At 34.4% G+C, this 15,064-nt stretch overlaps 1 protein-coding gene across 2 annotated transcripts in view; it reads left to right on the top strand.

The window, feature by feature from the left end:
• Nucleotides 1–15,064, top strand: part of DYNC2I1 (dynein 2 intermediate chain 1) — a 29,529-nt gene that overhangs the window by 1,040 nt on the left and 13,425 nt on the right. For both annotated transcript variants that reach the window (XR_010609956.1, XM_065666784.1), the window contains exons 2-11: nt 1,738–1,791; nt 3,302–3,734; nt 4,065–4,114; nt 4,701–5,027; nt 6,702–6,760; nt 7,899–7,956; nt 9,563–9,640; nt 10,125–10,317; nt 11,975–12,077; nt 14,832–14,961. Coding sequence is in view for 1 of the 2 variants with exons in the window: in XM_065666784.1 (XP_065522856.1) it covers nt 1,738–1,791; nt 3,302–3,734; nt 4,065–4,114; nt 4,701–5,027; nt 6,702–6,760; nt 7,899–7,956; nt 9,563–9,640; nt 10,125–10,317; nt 11,975–12,077; nt 14,832–14,961 (1,485 nt within the window). In the remaining variant the exon portion in view is untranslated. The remainder of the gene's footprint in view (nt 1–1,737; nt 1,792–3,301; nt 3,735–4,064; nt 4,115–4,700; nt 5,028–6,701; nt 6,761–7,898; nt 7,957–9,562; nt 9,641–10,124; nt 10,318–11,974; nt 12,078–14,831; nt 14,962–15,064) is intronic.

The following is a 15,064-nucleotide window of genomic DNA, read 5'->3' as shown; positions in this document are numbered from 1 at the left end:
AACAGCTGATTGATGGGGTTTAGTTCTTTAGGAAACCACATAGCTTTTGCCTGGTGGTGTTAAGTTATGCAAAGTCTGGAGAGCTCCAAAATAAAGGAAGCAAAATCACATGGACATGCTGGCATCAGTGACTGTGGTACATATTCACTTGGAAAAGCATTAGTATCAAATCACTTTTATTGTGGCAGTGTGAATCTGGATTTTACAGGTAATCAGTTTGTGGTCATGCTGAAAAGGAAACAGAGTAGGAAGTAGAGTGTCTGGGAAGTAGTAGTTGTGGTACCTCAATAACCTCATTAGTGAATTGTGATGGAAAGTTAATCTTTTAGATCAGAGTTTTCAGGTGCATTGGTATAAGGCTGGCAAAGACTCAGGCAGTTATGCTAACAGCCACACTATGTGATAAAGCCTCATTTTGTTCTTTCTTTTCTATTAAGTCTATTGCTTGTGCTGCTTACCTATTTGAGGGCTCTCAGGCAACTAGTATTGAAAATAAGGTAAAGATTATATATAAAAAATACTTTGGCTTTAAAACTACAGAAATTTATCTTACTGTTTTTATGTTTCTTTTTCTTTAGAATCATAGTTAACAGCTCTTAACTTAGTTCTTAACATAAAGTTCTGAAAACCTCCAGTCTTTTTAGGTTGTGAATAAAGGAAGTCCCTGTTGAACTCTCTTGAAGAGTTTTATCTGAAGTAGCAAGGTCTCTTGTTCTGTTATACTTCATAAGGCAACATACTTATTGTTTAGTTTAAGGTACAGATTCTTAAAGATTTTTATAGCACTTTTTGAACTCAGTAAGCGTCATCATCTGATTAGCTCCTCATGCTCTCAGGTGGATGATTTAAGTTAAACCCAGAGTGGTTTAAAAAACCAGCCTTAATCTGGAAATAGGCTAAATTGCTGTTCAGAAAACTCAGACGGGATCTAACTACTGTGTTTAAATATCTAAAGAAGATCTGTGGAAAAGATGGAGCCAATTTCTTCTCCAGGATGGACAGTGAGAGAACAGAATATAGTGGCCTCAGCAAGGGAAATCATGACTTGGTATAAGGAAAACATTTTTAGCTGAGTGTGGTTAAACCGAAGAACCAGGTTGCCTGGAAAACCTCCAACCTCAGAGATATTAAAATCTCACCGAAGAAAGTCCCTCACGAGGACTTTGAAGTTAGATCTAATATAGCAGGAGATGGAACCTAATGACATCGATATATTGATTATTTTCCAGAAGTGGCCTGTGTTATCCATTTGGTTAAGCATTGGAAGATCAATTTTAAGTCTTTCTCGAAGGGCTGCGCTGTTATCTCACGGGGACTTTGAAGTTAGATCTAATATAGCAGGAGATGGAACCTAATGACATCGATATATTGATTATTTTCCAGAAGTGGCCTGTGTTATCCATTTGGTTAAGCATTGGAAGATCAATTTTAAGTCTTTCTCGAAGGGCTGCACTGTTAACTACCATAGGCACTGACCTCAATATTGGTTACTGTGTGTGTGCAAAGTTGCATAACCCAGTAGAGGTCAGAGGTTCAGGCCTCTTCAGATCTAGTCAGATCAGGTATGCTGTGACTATGTACCTTAGGGCTAAATCAAATTAATGCTCGAGTTACAAAAGTCACTGGTACTTGCCATATATACCTTAATCCTTGCATTTGAAAACTTACTAATTGTTAAATGATTTACTTCTACCTGCAGATTGATTACTCAGGCTTTTGCTGTCTTTTCTGTTCTAGAGAAGAACCAAAGAAGATACCTGGAAATCAGAAGAACTTAGGAAACATCTTAGGGTAATTTTATTTGATTTCTACTAGTTTTGGTGTTAAGCTACCCTAAAGCTCCAGAATTCATTGACAGTCTATACACAGAGGGTTGGCTGCTTATTCTACTAGCCACTTTGTCTTGTGGCATCTGTAATAGCTCTTTAAGGATTTTGGTACACCAGACACTTTAAATCTGCATCACTGAACACAAACAGCACAGATCTTTTAAGTGCAGTTGCTAATTGCCTCGCCACAACTGACAGTTCTGGAGTATTTCTATGCCACAGGTTGGCCCATTCAGCTGTTTCTAGCTACACAAGTCATATAAGATTACAGATTTCTTAATTAGGTAAATGGAAAAAATGCCATTGTTACAGGAATAGCACAGCACACAATGGGGTCTGATTTGCTGGGCATCCCAAATCCAAGTTAAATTTCTGCTTTATATGCTTACTTACTTTCATATGTGTATATTATGTACTGTATTTGTTATCATAACCTATCATGTTTCTCATGAACTTGTTAACTATTTTAGCTGGTCAAAGAGGCATTCAGGCTCCAGTCAGTTACATCATTGATACTCATCTTAATTTTGTGCTATATTTTTTTAAAAACTGTTTTCCAATATGCGTCTTATTTTCTATGTCTTTAGCAGATCCTAGCTTTATATCCATTACAGTTCAAAGCTCCCCATTATTTCAGTGTCAGTGCTACAGTATTGAGTATTTTGTATTTTTTTGACATTCAGTAACATTTCCACTACTTCCATTTGAGGTAAAGCAAACGAATTTGAGTTGAAATGCTTTAGTTTCAACAGAAGTGGTGTGGTTGGACTTTAATTTCTGTGAAACAGATGGATAAAGTTTAATTCACTTTATGAATCAACTATAATGAAAGCAAGTTCTGTTTGTTCTGCATTGAGTAAATAGCAGAAGTTGTGGGTGTTGTGAAATAACTGGGAGTTGTGCTACTTGCTTCAGGAAGGTTAAAATACAATCTTAATTTAAGAATAGTTGCATCCTCAAGTGCCCTAGGCCAAATACTTTTTTCAGTTTTTAAGCAGTTTTTATGTGCTGCTTTCTGTTCAAGTAAAAGCTAATCTACTTTAAAGGCAGCTGCAGGATGCCCAGTTATTTATCATTATTGTTTATTTCTGTAGCATATTTTATATGATGGCACAGTTCCTGTCCACATGAGTTAACAGCTTTAAGGTGCTTAGATAACTTTTCAACCAAGCTCTAAAAGGAATGCACAGTTCTGCCATAAATTTTCTTTTTTTTTTACCAAATTATTTTCAAATACATTGAAAATGCAGCTTATTATTTGTTTCATTTATTAGTTCTTCTTCTAATAAGTACAGACATAATGTTAGTAATTTTACAAAGTAAGCTTAGAAATATATCAGCATTTTAATACCGTTTGGGAAATTAAATTCACAGTTAGCAATCTAGTATTTTTTTTTGACATGAATATACCATATAAAAATAGATGGCTGAATTGTAAATAATGCATTTTAATTTTGTTTGGTTTATTTCAGGCATTACAATCAGATAGTCAAAATGAAGACCAAAAGCACAGAGAAAAGAAACTGCAAAAAGAGAAATCTGTTTATGACATAGACACTCATAAACATGAACGCAAAGACAGAGGGAAGAGCAAGGAAAGAACAAGAGAGAGAGAGAGATTAAAATCTGGTGAAAGAGACAGGGATAAAATGAGAGAGAGAGAGAAATGGAAAGAACGCCAGGGGGAAGGAGACCAAGTGAGATACAAAGATAAACTTCAAGAGTCAAGTCTGGAGAAAGAAAGATACAGTTTTTCAAAAGATAAAGATAGGGAGAGCAACAGGGAACAAGTAAAAAAGCATAGAAGACATGAGGTGAAGCAAATAGATACACAAAATAATCTGAAGTCATTTGAAGGAAGAGATAAAGAACATCACAGAAGAAGAGAAAGCAGGCATCGTTTGGGTAAGTTACTTTGGGTTTCTTTTGTACTATGAAATATTCAGTAATTAGATAGAAATACTTTGAAGCCATACCCCATCTGTACAGAGAGGATAAAGACAGGCAGGTGTGAGTACCTATTGAAATGTATCTCTTTGTGGAACCTTGTGGTAACGTAGAAGTAGCCAACATTGGAGAGAGAATTTCAATAGAACATTAAGGGTTTATTAGAAAGCTTTTAGGTATAAGGAAAAGTATGTCACTGAAATACTATTTTCTCCAAGCTAGAGTTAATTATATACAGAGTTTGAGTATAATACAACTTTTTACTTGATTTATACATGTATTTTCTAGAGAAAGAGAAAACAAGTGAAGAGCAAGAAAGAAGACGTACAGAAAAGAAGGTAAAGGAAGGGAATGGAATGAAGTGTTTCATAATGGAAGAAGATAAAATTGTAAAATTGAAGAAACTGAATCATCCTCTAGTTCCTAAGAAATCAGATGCATAGATAGTAAGGTCCTCACAAGAAGTGTACGGAACACACAACAAAATATATCTGAGCCGTTCTATTTTCAGGACATACTGAATTCTTTTTTTTTTTTTTTTTTAATGTGCATAGCGAACAGTGCTTTATTTTCGTACAGCTTTTTCATAATTTCCCATCTGCTATTTATGCTTTTATTGCAAGGATATTGGCAAGTATACATCCTATAGACAAAGAAATAATTACTTGTTTGAAGAATACTTAATCCGAAGAATTTCTGTAGCAAAGTACATGATGTCCCACAATAAATATCAGTATCTCAAGTGATAAAATAATTTGAAAATTGGCATAGTAGATTAAAAAAAAAAAGTGTATGGAAGATACACATGGCAGAAAGTGTAGATACTTACAAAATCTGTCATTCTAGTGGTCAAAAATGGATAGGTTTGTGAAGATAAAACTGTCTTGGAGATCTAACTATTTGATGTTATTTTTCTCATTCCAGCATAATGATACCAAAAAGAGCGCTGACAAATTTTTAGCCTACAAATTTGAAGAAGGTGAACGTGTACACAGGTTACAGAAAGATCAAGAGTTGGATAAAGAGCGAGAAAGAAGACACAGAGAAAAAAAAGAACATTCTTTTAGGCCAGGAAAAGAGAGGCTTTCAAAAGAGAGAAATCATAAACATTATGGAATAGAAGAGAAAGAAAAACATAAATCAAAGAGATCTAAAGACGGATCTTCCCATGGAGACAGAGAAGAGCAACCCGCAGAAGCTAGTGAGAAAGTAAAAAGTAGAGAAAATGAAAGAAAGAAGCACAGTCATGGGGTTAGTATTATTAAGACTTTAAAACATTATCTTATAACTTACTTTAATTGTTGATATGTTATCATTGACCAGTTGAATAATAAAGTCAACATTTTCTGAAATTTGAAGGTAGAGTGGTAAATTAAAATACTACATCTGCCTTTAAGTATCGTAATCCTTAGCTGATTCCTTCTATGAAATTTTACCTAGACACTTGCCTATGTGTTAGAAACATCTTTTATTAATGAAATTCTTTATTACTATGACTTTTGAAATTTTTACGAACACTTTGAGGTGAAGAGATTAGGCTGGAGGTCCATTAAATATGTTGGATGCCATTATAGGAAATCAGTATGAGTTTAATAGAAGCTGTTTGATGTTACCTGGAAATGGTTATCTAACTCACAGGTAGGCATGTGAGTATAGATACCTTCTGTTTATGGGTTTTGCCTCTACTTCAGAAACTACAGAGTATCTTTAATGTTTCTAGCACAGAGCATGGTGCTATATCTTACTGACTTAATCAACCTTTGACATTTTTTGACTTTTATAATACAAGTACTCATTCTGCAAGAATGAGAGAAGAAGTATACAGTAATCTGTGACTCTTAAGGTCAGGTAAGTTTTATGGAACATAGAAGCATTCATACAGCTTAGGTTAGTTTCTCTGCTGCCTAAAGAGTGAAGATGTACAAGCTTCTTGAAGAAAAGTTCAGAAATATATTTTCTAGTGAAAATACTGGGCATCTTCAAAGTATGTGCCCACCATAAGTGATTCCTATAACTGACATTCTGCAGCGGAATTTAGAAGTCTGTAGAGCTTGCTCAAGGCTTGACTTCCTTGGAAATCTACTCAAGTAGTTGTTATAGAATATGACCGATACTGATGCTTCTGTCTCAGAGTTATGTTTCTCTTTTTCTGATGCTCATGGACAGAGAAAACCACCTTTATCTTTAACAACCTGTTGAATACATTTCCAAACTCAGGAAAACCTCCATAATACAGAATGTAAGAGTGAGGTCCCTATACTGGGGCTTAAAAGTGCCTGAAACTGTTCTTCGTCCCTGGTATGAATTGTTGCAGTCCATACTGTTAAAATCTCATTCTTTGAGACAGGCTGGCCACAGCCTACTGAGGTCAGCCCTTGGTCCCTATCAGTTTTTCTAGTCACGTATAGGGGTTATTCAGAAAACAGCTCTGGGCTCACAATTTGAGCAGTATACACTGAACCCAAAGCATTTTTTAACCATTGTTACTAATACACTAATGTGAAAGTATCCTACAGATGTTGGAATTTACTCTGGTACAGCCTTATAAAGTTTTGTTAAGCGTAGTAGAAGACTCAAGATCCCTTCTTGTTTCTTTCCTGAAATACATTGCAGAAGAGGATGCAGCCAAACTTCAATCCCAGGTATTTCAAGTTTTTAGGAGAAGCTCATATTCTTTATATAGCATCTCTTTTTATGGGTGTTTATTTTCTTTGCTTACCATATCTCTAAGGAGGTGATCATTCTGACACTAGTTCAAACACAAAATGTCTTACAGTCAATGACTGATAAAAAAAATACTATGTAATTGAAATAATTAATTATTAACCTTTCTTACTGTTTAATATCACTACTGCTAATAACAAGTTCATAGACTTATTTTCTCCCATCATTTCCGACATGTGACTATTGTGACTTCTTTTACAGAATAGTGAATACAAAAAAGAGGAGAGGATTCAAGAAGAAAAGAGCCATCAGCATGTAAGGTAAATTCCGAGATTAAGAATATACTGTATGGTATCCACTAAGATTCAGTCACTACCAAAACAATAAGCATGAATTCTTGATCTCAAATATCTAGGGTAAATAGAATTTTTTTTTTCATAGGCCTTTTGCCCAGCACAGTGGCAATTAAGAAGAAAAAAATCTGTGGTTTTAAAAGTGTATGTATTTATATGCTGGTTTTGTTTCGGGGTTTCTTTTTCCCCCCCTACTTCAGGATAGCAAGAGATATTTTCTAATCCTTGCAAACTGCGTATGTATTAATCTGGGTATTTAGTGTGGGAGACAGAAATGCTGTATTATATCACCCAGATATTCACTATGCAGTCATGTGGACACATAGAAGGCTCATGATGAACTACATAGGACTCTCTTTTTTATTAGAATTTGTGTATCTCTACACAAAGCTATTACTTTGTAACTTTGTAACTGCAGAATAGTAATTACTACTCTGGATGTTATCTAAAACATTATATGTAACAAGTTTACTGTTGTATGTGAAGGGGGTAGGCCAAGGTCATCCTCGGTAGGATCAGTAAAATGTCAGGATTATATTTCTAAGTATGTTCTATTCTTAAAGTCCAATACTCTACTTATAAAATAATCAAATAGACTGTTAAGGAGCAGAGCTGGTTGTTGATTTTCTCCTGCTCCCTGATTGTATTGTCCTCCTAAATAAAACCCCTGAATGAAAGACAATGTTTGAATGTCAGGCTGTGATTTATAGCTTCAGAGAACATGACACTTCGTGAGACATGATCTTCATCTCCAGTTTGCTGCAGATATCAATACAACTAATATATGTATGGGTTTAATAGGATTTTTTCCTCCTTTTCTTCTGTTTTGATGCAGTTACAGGCATTAAATTTGGACAACGTTTTGTGAAATTCTGAGCTGATTAATCACTTGGCTGTTTCAATATATTTTTGTATCATAAATAGAGATCTATAAAAGTATTTGTAGAAATATTTCGGTTTATTGGATATTTCCAACTTTTTTTCTTTTCAGGAAAAAAGACTTACTTTTTCTAAAGCAAACAATCCCCCCCGAAACCAAAACCAACACAAAACTAGTGCTTTCTTCAGAGTTAACTAATAGAATTGATTTTCTCTTTTTCAACAGGACTGTGGAGGATAAAGGAAAACTCATTGAAAAAGAGGAAGGTGACACAGGACAAGAGGTGAAATAGTTTGATTTTGGAACTTTGCATGATGTGGTTTTTCCTAGGATTAATAACAATAACAATATGTGTTTCAGTATAAAGGCATTCAAAGATTAGGTTTATTTATATTGGTCTTTAGGTATCTCCTAACCTCACTTTCTGGATGCAGCATTAGAAATTTGATTTATTCTGTATAAATTGCAGGTAGCCATCTATTCAACTGCATATCTATGTATCTATCTATGTATCTATTTCTATGTATAGTATCTTCTATGCACGAAAAAATAATTTTCAGTGAATGGGAAGAATTTAGACATATAATACATCTACACATATCTGAAGTATATAATTTTTTTCTATAAACAGCTAATAGGCAAATAATATGTAGTGCAAGCCAAGTAAAATGTGGTTAGCAATGTAATACATACATATCTCTTTAAATAGTTGGTGTAAGAAAGGGAAAAGTATTTATATGTATATATGCTTTTTATATATATATTAATATATATATATGTTTAAAAGGACAGGTGCAGACACAACCAAGTTTTCAGCAAGTCTGAAGTATAAGCTGAATGGACTTGGGTTTGTTTGGTCCAATCTGTGCAGAAACAGCCTAACTTTACTATAAAAGGTTTTAAAATATTTTGTCATATTTTCAAATGTTTGTATCCATCCTCCAGAATCCAAATTCTGTTTTGGAATGTTGTAGGATTATGGTCCCGATTTAGGAAAATGTAGTAGTACCTAATGAAGACATCCCTTTCCATAGTCTCATGTTATGGGCAGCCATATATCTTTCAGTCATATATTTTTCAAAACTACTGTTAAAACCTGGCTGATTTCATGCCAGAAATTCTTTAATCCTTCCCTTCCCTTCCCTTCCCTTCCCTTCCCTTCCCTTCCCTTCCCTTCCCTTCCCTTCCCTTCCCTTCCCTTCCCTTCCCTTCCCTTCCCTTCCCTTCCCTTCCCTTCCCTTCCCTTCCCTTCCCTTCCCTTCCCTTCCCTTCCCTTCCCTTCCCTTCCCTTCCCTTCCCTTCCCTTCCCTTCCCTTCCCTTCCCTTCCCTTCCCTTCCCTTCCCTTCCCTTCCCTTCCCTTCCCTTCCCTTCCCTTCCCTTCCCTTCCCTTCCCTTCCCTTCCCTTCCCTTCCCTTCCCTTCTCTTTTCTTCTAATTTTCAATCAATTTACATTATTTTGGCTTTAGTGCTAATATTTAGCTTAAGTACTTTTGTGGGGTTTTCTTCCCCTAATGAGCTTATAGAAAGCACATTTGTCTCTTCACTGACTTAATTTTGCTGACCTATGCAAGCCATGCTGTACACTTGAAATTATAGGCAGCACAGCAGTTCTTAAGTCTTTCCCAGCAAAAATATTGTTGGAAAAATAAGTGGTCTTCCCAGGATAAGGTTGAGTTCTGTCTTGTCTTCCTATTATTATTTTAAGTCGGTATTTATAACTTCTTAATAAACTTTTATTTATATTTCTAAACAGAATTTGTATATGTTTGCTTGAAAATGTAGAAATATTTCAGAAGAACAGCTATTTACCTATCTTTATGCTAAGATTTGGCAGATAAACCTTTATTTTTTTCTAAGATTATTTAACAGTTTAATTTTTCTTATTTAGGCAATTAAAGATGCACACATCTATAATGCAGACGAGGGATTTGATAATTTTTCAGCTAATTATGAAGATGATTTTGAAGTAAGTAAAAGCATACAATTGTCTTCTCGGAGTAATCCTAAAATATCAAAATAGTAATTAACTTTATTCACAGAAAGAAAAATTACAGAATGATAGATGTTTTTTACTTACTCATTTTTTGGTGACAGTAAATAATAGGTAACTAAAATGTTACGTAGAAACTCTGCTATATGTTTGCTTAGATTTCATCAGAACCAACATCTTTTGAGTTGAAGTCTTCACAAAAGAAAAAGGGATCTATTTCAGGTACTGAAGAACACCGCTATGGGAATGTCTTCTGTTTTTAAAATTACTGCTCAATCAAGACATGCCATTTTCTTCCTGTGAGTTATTTTAAAATGCCTTTCAGTTGGAGGATTTATAGCCATCTGTATGAGAATTTTACTTTTATTTTGAGAGCATTTTACAATTTCTAAAATAGATTGTGAAAAATGCATTTATAATCCATGTTTATTAGTTATTGAAAGTCCTGTTACTTTTAAAGGATTATGAAGAGGATTTTGATGATGATGAAGACAAAAGTGAAGAAAGAGGTGAAGAAGAAAATCTAAGAGAGATTCAGTTTTGTAGAACATCAGAAATTGAAGAAATTCAAAGAGCAATTAATGCAGAAAACGATAGAATTTGTACTTCACTGGCAAAGGAAATTGAAAATGAAAAAAAGGAACCAGTCGTAGGTATGTGATTAGACACCAGTCTATTTTTATTAAATGTATGAGTAACACATACAATATAAGAGTAAACAGGGCACTTTTTCTAGAAGTCTGCCTGAAGGCAGAAATCTGGTCCTCTAGATGAGTCACTTAGGTTTATGGGTAAGTACTGTAACTTTCACATTGCTAAAGAATGATTCAGAGGCATTACTAATCATTTAAAATGTGAAGTATAAAAATTTACAGACTGACATTTAGCAGGTCTTAATTTGGGTAACGGGAGGATATGAGAGTCTGGATTTTGAAAACTGGAGGAGTGCTAGAACAGTTTGGGGCTTCCTGTGATATTAATTTGCCTTTCTCTCTTAAGCAAAGTTGAAGCCACTTCTCTGGGTGGGAGGGTGAGAAAAATACAGATATTACTTAAATATATATTTCTATATCAGTTTTAAAATGCAGGGTGTTTTTCCTGAAATGTGACTATGGAATTGTTGTCTTGTATTCAGTTGGTCTGACTCCTGTGAGTTCCAGATCTACTTATTTAACAAATACAGTTGTGGTTCTGCTTTTCACTCTCCACTCATGTGAATGGCAGTAGAGAATTATTATTCAAAATAATCTTAAACAACTTCTTACTCTAGTTTGTATGAAGTTTGTACAGTCACAGAAGGATAGCATGGAGTTTCTTTAAGTCTTTACAGTATCCACAGATTTTTGGTTAAGTGTTCGTTGCAAGTCAGAATTAGTATACTGTAATATGAATTTCTTCGTGCAGAAGATTTATGCAATTATTACTGTTTTTCTAATAAACAGAGTGGAATCAATAAAATAATTCCATTAATGGTATAGATCTAATAAACAGGATGGAATTCTAATATAGAGTTAGATTTTTAAATTCTAAATTGTAACACTTAGTGCTTCATCAGACACAGCACTCTCTTTTTGGGAAGTTTTGATCCTCTATGGTTAAAAAGGCTGTTGATCATGCTGGTAATGATTTTTAGAAGTTTAAAAGCATTTTACAAGTATTATTTAAAAAGGCGGTCTTCCCCTGAGGCAGTGAAACACCATTGGTCCTGACTGGAAGTTGGATATTAAGGTAAATTAGCTTCCAGATGATAGCCAGGAAAGGGAGAAAAATCAATGTGACATCAGATATTGTAGTTACATTAACCATGGCTTTTAAAGCACCAGTTTTCAATGTTTTGCTTATTTATGCAAGGGTGTCAGTTAAGCTTGTGTTGATGATGTTCTCTGCTAGCTGTAATGATGAATTCTTATTTAGAGATGTAGCATGCATATGGTGTAGTCTGTGTGAACTCGTTATGATTTTTAGAATCGGTCATAGAGCATTCTACTGCACACAGGGGAAGAAGAGGACTCCTAATGGCAGGAGAAAGAAAGGCACTTTCTGCATCATACTCTTCTAAAATAAAAATTACAGTGGTCAGTAATTTTTCACTGATTGGTAAAGGAACATAATAAGGGAAAAATGCTGTCCCATTGCTGAAGAAGCCTGTTGTACTAATAACTGAGCTAGAGCATGTTGTGCAATGTGCAAACTAATAACTTTCAGTAGCTGTGTCATAATAAATCTGTTGCTTTTTAAAATTACTGCTTTATATTTCAGTGCACTGTAAAGTGTGAATTATAACACTAACAATGTTTTAAAATATCACAGAAAGGCAATACCCTTCTGTCAGAAACTCTTTTTGTGGATTATTCATGGATTTTCAAATGGCAAACCAACGACAAAGTAGCCGAAGTATGGCTACTAAGCAGAAGTAAGTGTATTTTAAATTAATCCACACAAAATAGCAACTCACTAGGAGAGATGTAGTTTTTTCATTGCATTTGAAATATGTGAAATTTATAAAATTGAGGGTTTTAGAGACAAATATTATTTTGTAAACTACTAGTAATTAGCTCTTGAGTAAATATAATTTATGGACTTTGCTACATGTCATTTAATAGCAGAAATTTACCTGTATAGCGGTTTTTCTGAACCATTTTAGTATAGAATGAGCTGCCAGGATTGTCATTTCTTTGTATGATTCTTCAGTCACTTAATTAAATACTGACTTAGAGTACCAAAGAGCAAGCCTTTTAGCTGTTCTCAGGGCTCTGCAGAACTTTAATTTCGTGAAATAATCAAGTCTCTATATGGCACATACTGTTCCCAAAATAGCATGTTCCCTTTCAGGGATAATACCACTTGGTGTAAAAACATGTTATTACTGATCTAAAGTTGATCTAGATTCGAAACATCTAAGACAGCTCTGTATTAAAGAAAAAAAATTGACACCTCTTTCTTGCAGAACTTGCCAGCAGCTCCAGATTTATCTGAAACACTGTATATAACTCAAATTCTTTATTACATCAACTGGACACATAAACCAAGAATATTAAATTTTATTTACAATGCCAGATTCCACTGTGTTATGGCTGCACATCAGTGGCTAATGTTCACATAAGGGATGTTTTATTGTCTGGGCTATCTAATTCACCTTCCCTAAATTTATATGCCCAATATGTTCAGTCTAGGCTTCCTCTCTAGGCAGTGGAGACAGATTAGGAAGGCAAATTGCCTTCTGAAATGCTTGTCAACCTCTGCTGATTATGTACTATGACTGGTATGATTATGTATACATGATATGGCTTTGTGTACATGATAACAAATTATATAGCCTGTGAAGAGAACTAGCATTTCCATGGAAAGCAAAAGGGTTTGTGGAATTTAAGGCTGAGATAATACATTGCTACCGGAAAGTAGACTGAAAGCATTCCATAAATGAGCTGTGGCACTTTGGAGTTGCAAGTGTTAATATGAGGCCTGTTAGTTTATTTTAAGAACTTGTCTGCATGTATGGTTAACATTTGTAACTAGGAAACAAGTTTCATACTTTTGTATCTCAGCAATCTGTGCCCACAGCATTTGTGAAAAGGTGATGCATTAGGAAGTGGAAGTAAAAATAAAACATGGATGAGAAAATGCAATAGATGTCACCAAATAACAAAAATGAGATGTGAAAATTGTTCTTATACATAAAGAAAATTCCAGCCTAAAATATTGGAGGAGAAATTCCAGCTCACATTGCTCTAGTCCTTTCCTTTTTCAAAGACTACTTTACTGAGAAGAAACTGCAGCTGGAATATGTATCTTCAAGATTGTTTAGATACTGAATTGCTACAGACCCATAATTGTATCTGCTTTGTGTTTTTATTAAGTATATTTTTAAAAAATGGAAGTGCAAAAGAGAAAAGAAGACTACAAAAATTTTCTTGTTGTCAAGGAATCTGTAGTATAGCAAGAGCATGGAATTAACTTGTAAATGGACAACTGTATGTAATTCAAGCAGTTAACTCTTAAAGTATCTTAACAGCTTTATGACATTAAAGTAGATAGATAGTTGTGTGAATTGTGACAAAGATGGACCCTCTTTTCATTATCCACACAACCATACAAGTGGAGTGGTGGGAGTCTCTTTGTAGTGGGTGATAATAAGAAATACCACATATATGTTTTAATGTCACATAAGTAAGTATAGTAAGATAGAATATATGCAGGTAGACTTGTTTTCCAGTTGAGAATCAAAATACAGTTTTGTGAGCAAAGAAGGAAAAATTAAGAATCGAGGTAGGCAGAAAGTAAAGGGGTCGAAGGAAGCTGGATAAGGCAGTTGAGTTAGTTTTTATCATTCAATCAAGGAAATTTAGGAAGATGGAAAAATTTGTCATTTCATAGGACAAAGAGATTTCAGATATCTTAAATACTACTAATGTTATCAAACCCAAAAAAGTGAAAAAGACACAGTCTACCTCAAGGTAGAGTACTCGTTTTCATACGTTTTAGATTAAGTCCAATAGTTCAGGAACAGATGGGTTTTGTAGGCCTGCTTTTTGGGGAAGAGGTCAGCATTTATGCCCACAGGTTATAAATCAGTAATAGTTATTTAATATATATATTCAAAACATGTTTTAGGGTTGCTGCTGCTGTTGTTATTTGCTTCCCGTCTGATGTGAAGAGGTACAAATTCAGGCAGTGTGTTACCAGTGGAGGTCCTCCAAAATACATTTGCATAAGTCTAACAAAACCAGGACATTATAGTCAGTCTTTGTAAAGCATGTAGACATATAGGGTATGTTAGCTAATAAAATGAGTATAGGAGAATTACCCACCATCCTAACAATAGGAAGAAGGGGACATTCATCTGTTACCTGTCAGAGAAAACAGCTTTTGAATACTTAGGCAAGATGATTGTGCTATGCTGTATAATTTGTGTTTAATAATCAGTATTGCGTTTTCAAACATTATAATTATCTCAATGTAACATTAAATAAGAATTCATAACAATGTTAAATGTACTTCTGTTGGTATATTTTTATCTGTCAATAAATTTTGGTACAGCTTCAGTTTGTATAGACAAGTGGATTGTTAGATCTCTGGTGTTGTACAAAATCAGGTTGTTTTTCTTTTGGAATACCAAATACTTTATCTTAACCATTTTTGTGTTTCTCTTTCGTAATTCATTCTAAAGAAAACGGAGTTCAGAACTTCTCCCACTAATTGATCTGGACTTCTCAATGAGTTATTCTTTACTGGATTTGCCTCCTGTAAATGAGTACGACATGTATATCAGGAATTTTGGTAAAATGAACACTAAGCAGGTGGGTAACAAATATGTAGTAATATTTAAATCTTGAAAGTGCCGATTCTTGTTCTGGAAAATAATTTTCCTTATGAAAGATAGTTACTAATAGGACAGCAAAG

The sequence above is a fragment of the Lathamus discolor genome, chromosome 2 (assembly GCF_037157495.1).
Source record: "Lathamus discolor isolate bLatDis1 chromosome 2, bLatDis1.hap1, whole genome shotgun sequence".
Classification (NCBI taxonomy): domain Eukaryota; kingdom Metazoa; phylum Chordata; class Aves; order Psittaciformes; family Psittacidae; genus Lathamus; species Lathamus discolor.
The sequence above is the reverse complement of the archived record's forward strand: the minus strand, read 5'-3'. Positions and strand labels throughout refer to the sequence as shown.